Source organism: Jaculus jaculus, chromosome 8 (genome assembly GCF_020740685.1).
Source record: "Jaculus jaculus isolate mJacJac1 chromosome 8, mJacJac1.mat.Y.cur, whole genome shotgun sequence".
In the NCBI taxonomy this organism is placed as follows: Eukaryota; Metazoa; Chordata; class Mammalia; order Rodentia; family Dipodidae; genus Jaculus; species Jaculus jaculus.
In genome coordinates this window covers 57,666,113-57,680,985 of record NC_059109.1, presented here as the reverse complement: position 1 = coordinate 57,680,985, position 14,873 = coordinate 57,666,113, and the positions used below count along the sequence as shown (strand labels likewise).

General features: G+C 44.0%; 1 protein-coding gene across 1 annotated transcript in view; it reads right to left on the bottom strand.

The window, feature by feature from the left end:
- Positions 1-14,873, bottom strand: part of Ehd4 (EH domain containing 4) — a 110,746-nt gene that overhangs the window by 56,048 nt on the left and 39,825 nt on the right. The window contains exon 3 of the mRNA XM_004660892.2: positions 14,451-14,548. Coding sequence (XP_004660949.1) covers positions 14,451-14,548 — 98 coding nt within the window. The remainder of the gene's footprint in view (positions 1-14,450; positions 14,549-14,873) is intronic.

Sequence of the window (14,873 nt, the reverse complement as noted above, 5' to 3'; positions counted from 1 at the left end):
AATTCCATCCAGGTCAGTCTGGGCTACAGCGAGACCCTACCTCGAAAAACAACACAAAACAACAATAATAATAATAATAAAATAATAAATAAAATATTAACAAAAACTCAACAGTGGGCATGGTGGACACACACCTTTAATTCCAGAATCCTGGAGGCAGAAGTAGGAGGTTTGCTGTGAGTTAGAGATCAGATTAGGACTAAAGAGTGAGTTCCATGGGCTGGAGAGATGGTTTAGTGGTTAAGCGCTTGCCTGTGAAGCTTAAGGACCCCAGTTCAAGGCTCTATTCCCCAGGACCCACATTAGCCAGATGCACAAGGGGGCGCACGCATCTGGAGTTCGTTTGCAGTGGCTGGAGGCCCTGGCACGCCCATTCCCTCTCTCTCCCTCCCTCCCTCCGTCTCTCTCTCTCTCTCTCTCTCTCAAATAAATAAAAAAAAAAAAAAAAAAAAAAGAAAAGAGTGAGTTCCAGTTCAGCCTGGGCTACAAGTGAGACTCTAGCTGAGCTGGGGGTGGGTGGTGGGTAGAATGGGGGTGTGGGGGGGGTGGAGGGGATGGGGGATGGAGAGGGCGGGGGGGGGGGTGAGGTAACTCAAAATAGCTGCCAGGGCCTGGCAAATGCCATTCTGAGTCTCAGTGATGACAAGCTCACATTCAGAGCCAAAGCACAAAGCAGCAACACTTGTGGTGTGGAATTTCCTGTGGCACTGGTGGAAAGGGAGACATGAATGCATTTGCCAGCAAACTTCCCTCAAACAAAAAGGAGTCAGGATTTCCTGCTAGAGGCCCGAGTGAGTGATGTCCAGCATCCCAGTCCCCACCTAAGACTGGCCTCAACTCCAGCCATAAGATAGGATCTGCCCCTGCTAAGGATAGTCACTTTCCTGCTGATTCCAAATTCAAATGAAGCTCAGAGGTCACTGAAGTCAAACTCTAAATGTAAAAGTGGCTTCGTGATCTGAGCGTGCGGACATGCATTCTAGTCTACAGGATTGCCTACCACACCAGTGCCCGCCTCCTCTCAGTGTTCCATGCAGCCTCCATGAAAAAACCCCAGTCTCCTTGATTGAGAGGGGAGGGGGTATGATGGGGAATGGAGTTTCAAAGGGGAAAGTGGGGGAAGGGAGGGCATTACCATGGAATATTTTTTATAATCATGGAAGTTGTTAATCAAAATAAAATTTGAAAAGAAAAAAAAAAAAAACCTTGTCTCCTGCCAAGTGTGCCCACTGGCCATGCATCCATGTTCCACCACATGCCCACTTCCCTTTCTCCTGAGGCCCTGAACTTGAACAACTCTGTTTTCACACACTGTGGTGTTGTCTAGAAGTCAGTCATGTCTCCTTGGCTGTACTCCATCTTGCCATCTCCCTTTATAACACCTGGGCTTTGAGGCCTGTGGACCTGTCCATTTATCCTGCCAGGTACTAAGCAAGGAAAGTTCTGTGTGAGGACATGAATGACCAATGGAATAGAACTGAAAATTCAGGATTAAAGTCTCATATATAGGTAATTGCCCAGGCTGACCTGGAATTCACTATGTAGTTTCAAGGTGGCCTCAAAGTCACAGCCATCCTCCTATATCTGCCTCCCAAGTGCTGGGATTAAAGCCATGTGCCACCATACTTGGCTTAAGTTTTGAAACAAGGGTGCCAAGACAACTGAATAGGGGAAGAACTGTTTTCAACAAATGTTTCAGGGCAACTGGATTTCCACATGCAAAGAATTCCCCTACCTCATACCATGTAAAAATGTAACTTACAGTACATGTAAGAGCTAAAACTACGAAACTAGTAGAAAAGTGTATCAGTGAAACTTCTGACGCAGGGTCTCATGTAGCACAGGTTGGCCTTGAATTTGCTATGTAGCTAAGGATGACCTTGAACTTCTGATTCTCCTGCATCCACCTTCCAAGTGTAGTGTTGAGCTTACAGGCTGCGCCAGCATGCTTGGTCTTAAAAAGAACAAGTCTTCATGACCCTGAGCAAAGCTTTCTCAAATTAAGACACCAGGACAAAAAGAGTGAGACATCAAGAGAAGGTCTACTTGCAGGCTGGAGAGATGGCTTAGCAGTTAAGGCACATGCCTGTGAAGCCTAAGGACCCAGGTTTGATTCTCCATGTCCCACGTAAGCCTGAGATGCACATGGTGGCCACGCATCTGGAAAAAGGTAGCAGTGGCTAGAGGGCCTGGTGTGCCCATTATCTCTCTCTCCCCCTCCCTCCCTCCCTCCCTCCATCTCTAATAAATAAAAATAAAAAATAAAGTCTTTATAGAGAAGGACTATTTGGAAAGAGGAGGGATTCAGGGGAATCTCTCCTCTCTCAAATATAAATAAAAATAAGGGCTGGAGGAATGGCTTAGCAGTTAAGGTGTTTGCTTGCAAAGCTAAAGGACCCAGGTTTGATTCCCCAGGACCCATGTAAGCCATATGCACAAGGGGGCAAATGCTTCTGGAGTTCATTTGCAGTGGCTGAAGGCCCTGGCACACTTATTCTCTCTATATACATATCTGCCTCTTTCCCCCTCTCTTTCTCTCTCAAATATAAATACAAATAAGCTATAAAAATAAAAAAATTATTAGTTGGGATATATTTGAATAAGCAGTGTGGGGAGCTGAAATGTGTAAAGTCTTAGCCTGTCCCACCTCTGTAAGACTGGATCCCCTTGGCTAAAAGGCTATCTTCACACACCTCTTCCACAATCCCAGGTACAGCCAGCCTACCTATTTCCTTCCTCATATTCAACACTATTATTTACATCAATGAATGAAATAAGTTACCTGCATCTTTTTGTATATCTCGCTGGAACATAAATTACACCAGGGCAGTCAGTGACTGTGCCCATCTCGCTGGCTCACTCAGTAAGCATCTGCTGAATGAGGAACTATACTGAGGCAATATCCTTTCTTCTGGAACAATCTGGTGCAGCTGTGACTGGCTGGTCACCTGTGGCTACAGCAACCCTGGGAAGGGATGGCTTTGCTCATTTCACATTCCCAGTCCTGGCTTGGTACCTGGCTCACAATAGGTCACTTCATAGTGGCTAAACTTGTTCACTCTTGAAACTGCTACCAAGCTGGGGATAACCTCTCCTGGTGAGACTCAGGCTCTGCTTGGACTCTGTCTGCTCAGCCTCTGATCTAAAGGGAAAGGTGTCAGGTCATGCTGATGAAGCCTGGGATGAGTCCAGGTTAGGAGGAGCCACATGGGGAAGGAGAGGCACTGAGAACCTGAACTGCAGCAAAGTGAGAAAACTAAGACATAGAATAAAAAATCCAAGAAAAGCAGAGCTAACCACAGGATGGGAAGTCAGGACCAAGAGGGACATCAGCCATGAGTGCTACGTGTCCAGTGAGCTCGTGCAGTACTGCTGAAAAGCTGGGACAGTCCTGGCAGATCTGTAACTACTGGTGACCAGATAATGCTGCTTCACAATGTCGTCCTTTTTTTTTTCTTCCCCAAAGTAGGGTCTCACTCTAGCCTAAGCTGACCTGGAGTTTCTTCTTCAGTTCCTGGCTGGCCTAGAACTCACAGTGATCTCCTACCACTGCCTCCTGAATGATGGGATCAAAGGCATGCACTAGCAAGCCCAGCACAATGTCCTCTTTTTACTTAATGATTATTTTATATTCTCACTGGTCACCTGAACCTTCTTGTTCCTACGCCGACTGGGATCTGCTGGGCCTCAGCTCTCCAGGCTCAGGCAATCTTCGCTGCTGCAGAAGTGGGTTAATAACCTCTTGCTCCAGGCATTATCCTATTCTTTTGAGAAAAAAAGATCTATTCCTCTTTGTTCATATGCTTTTTCTCAAATATCTTTCTCAACACCAAAGCCAGAGAGAAAATCATTCTTTTTCAAAACTTTTTTTTAATCAGGGCTGGAGAGATGGCTTAGCGGTTAAGCGCTTGCCTGTGAAGCCTAAGGACCCCAGTTCGAGGCTCGGTTCCCCAGGTCCCACGTTAGCCAGATGCACAAGGGGGCGCACGCGTCTGGAGTTCGTTTGCAGAGGCTGGAAGCCCTGGCGCGCCCATTCTCTCTCTCTCCCTCTATCTGTCTTTCTCTCTGTGTCTGTTGCTCTCAAATAAATAAATTTAAAAAAAAAATTCCTACCCTGCAGGGTGGCAATAACCCTATAAGACTTTTTTTTAATCAGTCATTTTCATACATTAACATAACATAATTTGATCACATTTCCCTTGTTCATCCTCTTCCCTCTTCACTTAACTCCTTTCCAATTTGACCGTCTTCTATTTTTTTTTTTTTTTTCCAGGTAAGGTGTCGTTCTAGCCCAGGCTGACCTGGAATTCACTATGCAGTCTCAGGGTGGCCTTGAAGTCCTGGTGATCCTCCCAAGTGCTAGGATAAAGGTGTGTGCCACCACGCTCCACATAACTTTCTTTTTTAATCTTCCTCCATCTTCTATGTCCTTGTCTTGTGGAGGTATCAAAGGCCACGAGATCAAAATGCAGCAGTTACTTCATGCCCGGAAGGGAGTATGCCACAGCACTCCTCCCACATTCTGTCTCCTCTTCCACCCTGTTTCCTGAGCCTTGGTGGACTTCTCTGAAACCATAGGCTTTGGACTAGGTTTTCAGTACCAGGTATGAATTCACTGCCATGGACTCCAATCACAGAGCCCGTGGTTACCCCCTTACGAGTCACACCACTGCATCACCAGTGGGCACCTCTTGGCTGAGTGATCTGTTGTGTGCATGCGGGGTTGATTAGCAGTTGAGAAAGTGTGTTGATGACTTTCCTCCCCCAGCAGCTCCCAGCACTATGCCAGCTCGCAGGGAGGGGAGGGGCTTCCAACTAAGCTCCAAATTCATTTTTTATTGTCCAGCAACCAACACCTATGTTGTCTTCAGCAACAGTTTTACGATCTGATTCTGGTGGGCACCGAAGGGCTATGGCAATAGCTTGCATTTTGCTGTTATTTAGGGTGGGAGAGCCATTCTTTATGTAGACATCTCCAAATGTTCTCTCCCCTTTCCTGAGCAGCCATCAAAATCCGGTCTTTTGTCTTTAAAGTTCAAAACACTTGTCAAGTAGATGTGTTTGCACTTTCCTGATTATGGTCTGTTTGTGTCTTTTTCTGTTTTTCTCCCCCACATCCTCATTAATCATAGCTTGGACTTCCATGCCCGTTTCCCAGCTCCATCAATTCTTCTGTGATATTATGTTTGAGGACCTGGGCTCTGTTGGCAGTCCCTTGAAAAAGCCTGTTCACAATGACCTGCCAATGTTTAAGTGCCAGACTCAAGAATATCTGTATTAACTGTTAAGATGCTAATGAATGATTATGAATGATCTTTCAGTCTGTAGTTTGAAAGGCAGCTAAACCCTCCCTGTTTCACATATTGTTACTATTTACATTTTTATTAGCAGAAAGCTTTCTGCCCTTTTATTTTGCACCATCTTTTCAGTTCTGGTCACTAGTTTAATGAACAGAATAGAATTAATAAATACAAGGAATTCAACATCAGGGAAAAAAATTAAAAATTTTCACTCGACAAGGTCCTAGGAGAATACGGAGATTTGATGGAAGTCAGAAGAGTGTATTTTCCCCCCTCCAGAGCTTTTTGCAATTTTTTTTTTTTCCTTTTGAGACAGGGCCTCATTCTGTACCCCAACCTGGCCTCAATCCTCCTGCCTCAGCCTCCCAAGTGCAGGGGTTACATGATGAGCCACCATGTCATGTCCAGTCAAAAATTTAACCTTAGAGCCAGGTGTGGTGACACACACCTTTAATCCTATCACTCTGGAGGCAGAAGTAGGAGGATTGCAGTGAGTTCAAGACCACCCTGAGAATACAGAATGAATTTTCCAGGTCAGCCTGGGCTCTAGTGAGGCTCTACATCAAAAGACAAAAAAACAAAGACAAAACAAAAAAAAAAATTTATCTTTGTAACTTTGGAGCTAGAGATTGCCCAGTGGTTAAAAGCACTTTCTAGCCAGGTGTGGTGGTGCACGCCTTTAATCCCAGCCCTCGGGGGGCAGAGGTAGGAGAATTGCCAAGCGTACAAGGCCATCCTGAGACTACATAGTGAATTCCAGGTCAGCCTGAGCTAGACTGAGACCCTACCTTGGAAAACCAAAAAAAAAAAAAAAAAAAAAAAAAAAAGCACTTTATGCAAAGCTTAATGGCTTGGGTTGGAGTACTCAATACCCATGTAAAGCCAGATTGCCAAAGTGGCACATGCATCTGGAGTTTGTTTGGAATATCAAGAGGCCCTGGTGCATCCATTCTCCCCCTCTTATTCTCTCTCTCTCTCTCTGCTTGCAAATATTTACTTTACCTTTCTTCATCTTTTCTTCCTTCTTCCCTCTTTTATTTTTTAAAATATTTTATTTATTTTCAAGAGAGAAAGAGGTGGAGGGGAGGCGGGGAATGCACCAGGGCCTCCAGCCACTGCAAACAAACTCCAGACACATGCACCTCCTGAACATCTGGTTTATGTGGGTTCTGGAGAATTGAATGGGGATCCTTTGGCTTTGCAGGCAAATGCCTTAACAGCTAAGCCATCTCTCCAGCCCCTTCCCCCACTTTTCTTTTCTTTTCTTGACAGAGTCTCAATCTGTAGCCTAGGCTGCCATCACACTCACTATGTAGCCCTGGTTGATCTCAAACTTGCTGCAATCCTCCTGCTTCAACTTACCAAGTGCCAGAGTTACAGGCATGAACCATTATATCTGGCTTTATTTGTATTTTTAAAGCAAAATTATATGACTTTTGGTGGCACAGTCAAGTCTATCGAAGGCTACACAAACCTCACAACCTCAGAAAACCACAGGAATAATTATGTGCAGTTAAGACAGCTCCTCACGATGTCATTGTGCTATAAAGATGGATAAGTACAATGGCTGCTATATTACAAATTTTCCATGTTCTGGTCAGGAAGGTGTTATGATTAGAGTCAGAACTCAGACATTTATCCCAAGAGTCTGGGAATACTAGTATTCACACCGAGTCCAGAAACAAACAGAGCATATGTTTAGATTCTGCATGGAATAAACAGTATTCTAGGAAGCAAACAGTCCAGGAGCCAGAATGATAACAGACTGGGAATAAAAACAAGGATATGCATGTGGATAAATGTGCTCCCTTTCCTCATCACATTGTGTTAACAATCTAGACACTGTCAGGACAGGAGACCCCAAAGAGTAAACCAGCTCAGATTTTACCTACCTGCCTCAGGAAAATAACTTGGAAAATTATCAAGAATTCACACATCTCAAAAAGTTAAATAATAAGGAATCAAATAAGCCAATCAAAAAATGGGCGATGGAGCTAAATAGAGCATTCTCAAAAGAAGAAATACAAATGGCATATAAGCATCTAAAAAAATGTTCTATGTCACTAGTCATCAGGGAAATGCAGATTAAAACTACAGTGACATTCCATCTCACTCCTGTCAGATCATGAAAACAAAGGATCATAAATGTTGGCGGAGATGTGGAAAAAGAGGAACTCTTCTACACTGTTGGTGGGAATGCAATCTGGTACAGCCATTGTGGAAATCAGTGTGGAGGTTCCTAAAACAGCTAAAGATTGATCTACCATATGACCCAGCTATAGCACTCCTAGGCATATATCGTAAGGACTCATCTCATTTCCTTAGAAGTACATGCTCAACCATGTTTATTGCTGCTCAATTTATAATAGCTGGGAAATAGAACCAGCCTAGATGTCCCTCAACTGATGAGTGGATAATGAAGCTGTGGCACATTTATACAATGGAGTTCTACTTAGCAGTAAAGAAAAATGAAGTTATGAAATTTGCAGAAAAATGGATGGATCTGGAAAGGGTTATACTAAGTGAAGTAACCCAGGCCCAGAAAGCCAAGCGCCACATGTTCTCCCTCATATGTGGATCCTAGCTACAGATGATTGGGCTTCTGCGTGAGAAGGAAAATACTTAGTAGCAGAGGCCAGTAAATTAAAAAGGAGATATAAAGGGAAGAGAAAGGAAGGGAGGAAGGTACTTAATAGGTTGGTAATGTATATATGTAAGTAGAATGACTGAGATGGGGAGGTAATATGATGGAGAATGGAATTTCAAAGGGGAAAGTGTGGGGGAGAGGGTATTACCATGGGATGTTTTTTATAATCATGGAAAATGTTAATAAAAATTGTGAAAAGATTAAAAAAAAGAATTCAATATGATGGAGAATGGAATTTCAAAGGAGAAAGTGTGTGTGTGTGGGAGGGAATGAACATGGGATTTTTTTATAATCATGGAAAATGCTAATAAAAGTTAAAAAAAAAGAATTCACACATCCTTTTAATGGCGAGGAAATAAAATCTGTAGGATTTTTAGGACAGCTATCACTTGAACACAATTATTATACAATAGGTAAAGTTTATCACCTTCTGTTCCTATAATTAACCTCAGAAGCATCTGCAGCACTGCATATGCAGCAGTACACTAACAATGGCTAGGCTCTTGGCTGGCTCCCGAACCTCCAGGTTCTGGCAAGCCTTCCCTGATCAGTTCTCCGTTCCCTCCTGACCTCCACATGGCAGGAGCTTTCTGCACTTTCCTCCTCTTTCTTTGTTTTTTGAGGTAGGGTCTCACTCTACTTCAGGCTGACCTATGTAGTCGCAGGGTGGCCTCAGATTCACAGCAATCCTCTTACCTGTGCCTCCTAAATTCTGGGATTAAAGGCGTGCACTCAAAATATTTTTTCTTCTTTTTCTTTTTCTATTGGGGGGGGAGGAAGGGAGGGAGAGAGAATGGGTGCGGCAGGGTCTCTAGCTGTGGTAAATGAACTCCAGACATATGTGCCACCACGTGCATCCGGCTTACATGGGACCTGGAGAATTGAACTTGGGTCCTTAGGCTTTGCAGACAAGTGCCTTAAACACTAACCCATTTCTCCAGCCCACTTTCCTACTATTTTTTTGTTTGCTTTTGTTTTTTGTTTTTCTGAGGTAGGGTCTCACTCTAGCCCAGGCTGATGTGGAATTCACTCTGTAGTCTCAGGGTGGCCACGAGCTCACAGGGATCCTACCACCTCTGCCTCTTGAGTGCTGGGATTAAAAGTGTGTGCCACTGCACCTGGTTTACTTTCCTATTCTTTTTTTTTTTCTTGCTTTATTTTTTATTTATTTTTTTATTTTTTAAATTTTTATTAACATTTTCCATGATTATAAAATATATCCCATGGTAATTCCCTCCCTCCCCACCCCCACACTTTCCCGTTTGAAATTCCATTCTCAATCATATTACCTCCCCATTACAATCATTGTAATTACATATATACAATATCAACCTATTAAGTATCCTCCTCCCTTCCTTTCTCCACCCTTTATGTCTCCATTTCAACTTACTGGCCTCTGCTACTAAGTATTTTCATTCTCACACAGAAGCCCAGTCATCTGTAGCTAGGATCCACATATGAGAGAGAACATGTGGCGTTTGGCTTTCTGGGCCTGGGTTACCTGACTTAGTATAATACTTTCCAGGTCCATCCATTTTTCTGCAAATTTCATAACTTCATTTTTCTTTACCGCTGAGTAGAACTCCATTGTATAAATGTACCACATCTTCATTATCCACTCATCTGTTGAGGGACATCTAGGCTGGTTCCATTTCCCAGCTATTATAAATTGAGCAGCAATAAACATGGTTGAGCATGTACTTCTAGGGAAATGAGATGAGTCCTTTGGATATATGCCTAGGAGTGCTATAGCTGGGTACTTTCCTACTCTTAATCTCATAAAGTCTCTCTAAACCTTAAAAAAACTAAATCCCACAATTGGCTTCATTTATAAACACAGAACACTCCTACAGGAGGCAGGAAGCAAGGAGCAAAATGTTCTGATTTATGGGATCACTGTTAGATCATGCTGGTCAGATTATGTAAAGGCCACTTCTAAGAATGGATTGGAGGGCTGGAGAGATGGCTTAGCGGTTAAGCGCTTGCCTGTGAAGCCTAAGGACCCCCGTTCGAGGCTCGGTTCCCCAGGTCCCACGTTAGCCAGATGCACAAGGGGGCGCACGCGTCTGGAGTTCGTTTGCAGAGGCTGGAAGCCCTGGCGCGCCCATTCTCTCTCTCCTTCTCTATGTCTTTCTCTCTGTGTCTATCGCTCTCAAATAAATAAATAAAAATTAAAAAAAAAAAAAAAAGAATGGATTGGAGCCTGGTGTGGTGGCACACGCCTTTAATCCCAGCACTCAGGAGACAGAGGTAGGAGGATCGCAGTGAGTTCAAGGCTGACATGGTGATCATGGTGATCCGACCACCTATGCCTCCTGAGTACTGGGATAGGTGTGTGCCACCATGTCTGGCTTTTAAAATAAATAAATTATACACACACACACACACACACACACACACACACACACACTTTTTTTTCCAAGGTAGGGTCTCACTAGTTCAAGCTGACCTGGAATTCATTATGTATTCTCAGGGTGGCCTTAAACTCTCAGCGACCCTCCTACCTCTGCCTCCTGAGTGCTGAGATTAAAGGTGTGTACCACCACACCTGGCTTTATTTTTATTTATTTGTGGGAGACAGAGGAAGAATGGGTAATGCTAAGGCTGAAAACAAACACCAGATGCACACACCACTTTGTGCATCTGGCTTTACATGAGTACAAGGGCACTGAACCCAGGCCTGCAGGCTTTGCAAGCAAGTGCTTTAACCACTGAGTAATCTCCTAAACCCTGAATTAGTGATACACACTTCAAGCCAACTCATTCACTATGTAAGAGGGACTTGCTGAGAGGTAAGTCGCTAGGCCTATGTGTGTGTGTGTGTGGGGGTCCATCCAGCCAGTGCATGAAGGAAATGAGAAAGCAAGTGAGGCTGTGCACCGGTGTCCCTTTCCTCTTTCAGAAACCAACTCTGCCTAGAATATTGGAGTAGGTGTGGATAGTTTTGTTGTTATTTTAATTTTGTTTTTGATCAATTTCTACTCCTTTCAGCAATTATTACAATGATCATTTGATGGCACTAATATTATTATTAAAGATGTAATGGCATTTGTATTTTTATGGAAGTAAGCTATATCTATTGTCTTTTAATTGGTACAGTTTTTATTGTTAACCGTGAACTCTCTATGCAATATAAGAATCGTTTCATTGTGACCTTATTTTATTTTATTTCAGTGATCATTTTCCTTTTTTTTTTTTTTGGTTTTTCCAGGTAGGGTCTCAGTCCAGTCCAGGCTGACCTGGAATTAACTATGTAGTCTCAGGGTGGTCTTGAACTCATGGCAATCCTAGTACTGGGATTAAAGGTGTGCGCCACCACACCTGGCTTCCTTTTGTTTTTAGTGGAGTTTCTGACATGCATGACTTGAATTTTGCATGAAGGAATTTTTTAGCATCTTTCTTTTTATTATTTCTTGCTCTTATGCCTAGGCAACCTTTTCCACCACAAGGTGAATGAACCATTCACCTATATTTTTTTTTCTGCTAATCTTATGACTTCATATGATGTATGAGTTAAAGAAATTCATCCATCTAGAATTTATTTAGATAAAAATTATTATTTTTTCAATTACTAATCAGATAACCCAGATGTACTAAAGAATCTTTTCACTGTCACATGGTGATATCTATTTCAAAAAATAAATTCATATGTATGTGTGCATTTATTTATGCACTTAAAAAAAAAAAAGAAAGAAACCAACTCTGCAAGGGAGGCAGAAAGCCACTGAAAGTGTCAACATGGAATGTTTTCAATGCCTGTGGGATCACAAGTGGCAAGTATTCCACCACCCATGCTGACCTTAATTCCTGGTAAAGGTGGGGCTGTGATCTAAAGCTGGACAGAAGCATCTGTATGAGCGGATGTGAGAATTCAAGCACAATTTGCAATGGTTAAGATGAAGCAGATTTAAGACACTGTATATTCTTTGGGGTTAGTGTGTTGACCACATCAACTGAATGACTCCAACGACCCACTATTAGGTGTCCCTAATACCACTGACAACAGGCATGGGGCCTCTGGCCAGTCTACAGTGCTATTAGTTGCAACTTGAGGCCCTTCCCAACCAGCTGTTGTGTCCCCCAGAGTGGCAGGGACCAGCTGGTTGGCTCAAAATTATGTGCTATTTCTGTGCATAGGATCTAAGTATACACTACAGTTAAGTCAGGCCAGGATGAGTCATTCCAAGCTTCGGAACCACTGTGAAGGAGGTACAGTTTGAAAGATGCTTCTAAGTACTACACCAAGGAGAAAGACTAAGAACATGAAAGATGATTGTCCAAAGGCCTGCTAATTAAAAAAAAAAAAAAAAATGGTAAGGTGGAAGCCACAATCTTGTAAGTCCTAAAATTTTGTAGTTAACAGGAAGATATACCAGAAATGATATGTTTGGATGTGTAGGAAGACATCTCTAAGGCGTCAGAGAAACACATGAATAACAGTGACATGGGTTTTTTTTTTTTTTTTGCACCCTTACCAACCGTTTGAATCCTTTACAAATTACAGCTATTATATTTATGATAGAATCTAACACCAACTAAGTCCTTATTAGAGAATAATAATGAAAACTTTTTTTTTTCCCCCTCTAATTCAAAGGTTCTGGGGAAAGCCAGGTGACAGGTGCACGCCTTTAATCCCAGCACTTGAGAGGCAGAGGTAGGAGGATCACCACGAGTTCAAGACCATCCTGAGTCTACATAGTGAATTCTAGGTCAGCCTGAGCTACAGCAAAACTTTACCTTGGAAAAACAAACAAACAAAAAGAAAAGAAAAGAAAGGTTCTGGGGAGATGGCCAGACATAAAAAGTAGTGTAAACATGCAAAACTGGTGTCTGTTGGCACACCACCCACACCCATACGCATGTGTGCAAATATATAAATCTTAAAAGCAAAACAGCCCAAAAACAAAGGTTCTGAGAGGACTCAAGGTAGCTGTAATGGTACCCTAGTGGCACTGTGAATGTCCCTAGCTGAATCAGCAAAGGCATAGTAGGGCAAAAGCCTTAGGAAGGCCTCTGTTCAGGGCAGCCTCCACACCTTTCTGTGCGTCCACAGAGGGAAAAGAAATGCCATGGAAGCCGGGCATGGTGGCACATGCCTTTAATCCCAGCATTAGGGAGGCAGAGGTAGGAGGATTGCTGAGAGTTCAAGGCCTCCCTGAGACTCCATAGTGCTCCATGTCAGCCTGAGTTGGAGTGAGACCCTACTTTTTACTGTCACCACCAAGCAGCTGCATGGCCTGCGCTTTTGCGTCCTGGTGGCCACACTCATGGCGAACCCCAGATTGGTTACCACTCAACCTTATGATGTCAGCAGTTTCAACATGGTTTCACTGATGTGCAAAGGCTTGTGAAGAGTTTTTATCAAGAAGGGACAGTGGAAGAGCTTCTCAGAAGCACTCCTTTCATCCAAAACCAGGGTGAAGAAGCTGTCTGCCTTGCCTCTATAACCATCACCATAGGAATCCAGCCTAATGGCCTCTGGTCAGGCTCCCCCCCCCCCCCACTACCGTGTCCTCTGGTTTGTCCCACTGCCCTTTACTTCATGAGTGGGGAAGGGAGACAGCAGCACAACACTTGAAACCACAGTGCCCAGGTCTGGAAACGATTTGTTGATTTGGCCGTGTCGCTGAAGGCCAATGAAGCCCTACCCCAGGCGTTCCCTCTATCACCCTTCTGATCCTGGTTATCATGGCGCTGCCTCACGGGTGCTTCTCTATCCCCCTACACCATGCCAGGTTCCCTCACACCGGATGTTCAGTTGCAGAACCTGGTGCTCTGAGTTCTCACCTTCCATTTAGTTCTGTGACAAGCTGTGGATGCCCGCTTCTGCTGAGTCTACAGTACGTGAGACAGCGCTAGCACAGTAAAAGCCTTCTCAGTGGCAAGATGCTGCAAGGGCTGCTGGGCAGATCTGTGCCAGAGGGAGGGATGCCAAGTGTCCAACTGAGCAGTTACACGATGTCAGAACTGCTCCTCTTCCCCCGTTTGTTTGTTTATTTATTTATTTATTTATTTGAGGCAGGGTCTCACTCTAGCCCAGGCTGACCTGGAATTCACTCTGTAGCCCAGGCTGGCCTTGAACTCACGGTGATCTTCCTACCTCAGCCTCTTAAGTGCTGGGGTTACAGGCGTGAGCCATGACACCCAGCTCTGTCAGTCCTCTCTTTGACGCTAGAGACTTAACCTGAGCTGGCTACTAGTAGTAGATGACAGTTTACAGGAACAGAGAGACTTTAGAAAGAGAAAGAAATAATAACAACAGTAATAATAATACAAGAATGACTAGAAATGTTCTCAGTTTAAATAGTAGAACCTATGATATGATGATTCCCTCCTTGTTTCTTGGAGCCCCTCAGCTGCCCAGGATACTGCGGTGCACCCTGCACAGTGCTGTTTTTCTGGAGGACAGAAAGAATAGGACAGGGTAGAAATGCTCTGCTCACACCCACGGGGGCCTCAGACAGCTCTTTGGAAGGGTGGGAGGGGGCGGTTGGGGCACTGACCTCGGCTGATGCGCTGCTTCTCCCCAGACAGGATGCCAGGGCTGTCGATGATGCTAATGCTCTTCAGGACCTGGTTGGGCAGCTGGGAGCACATGAACCTGGAAGAGATGGGCCGAATGTGTCAGAAACTGGACCTTACAGTGATATTGTGGGCTCCCTTACGCACTGTACCCGCAAAGTGGAGCACGAAGATCAGCAGAGGTCTGTAACACCGCACCTTAGAGGAGATGGCAACTTCATCGGGGCTACCAGAGATGAGAGATGCTGGTCTATGGACAGATGGCCACCTGCCTTTACTGTTATCTTTGTTTTTTGCTATTATTTACTGAATACTTGGGGATCAGCTCATTTGATCCCCTCATTAACCTCTGTCAATCCCAGAGAGGTTAAGTAAGTAGGTCAGAGTAACTCAGACTGGGCCTT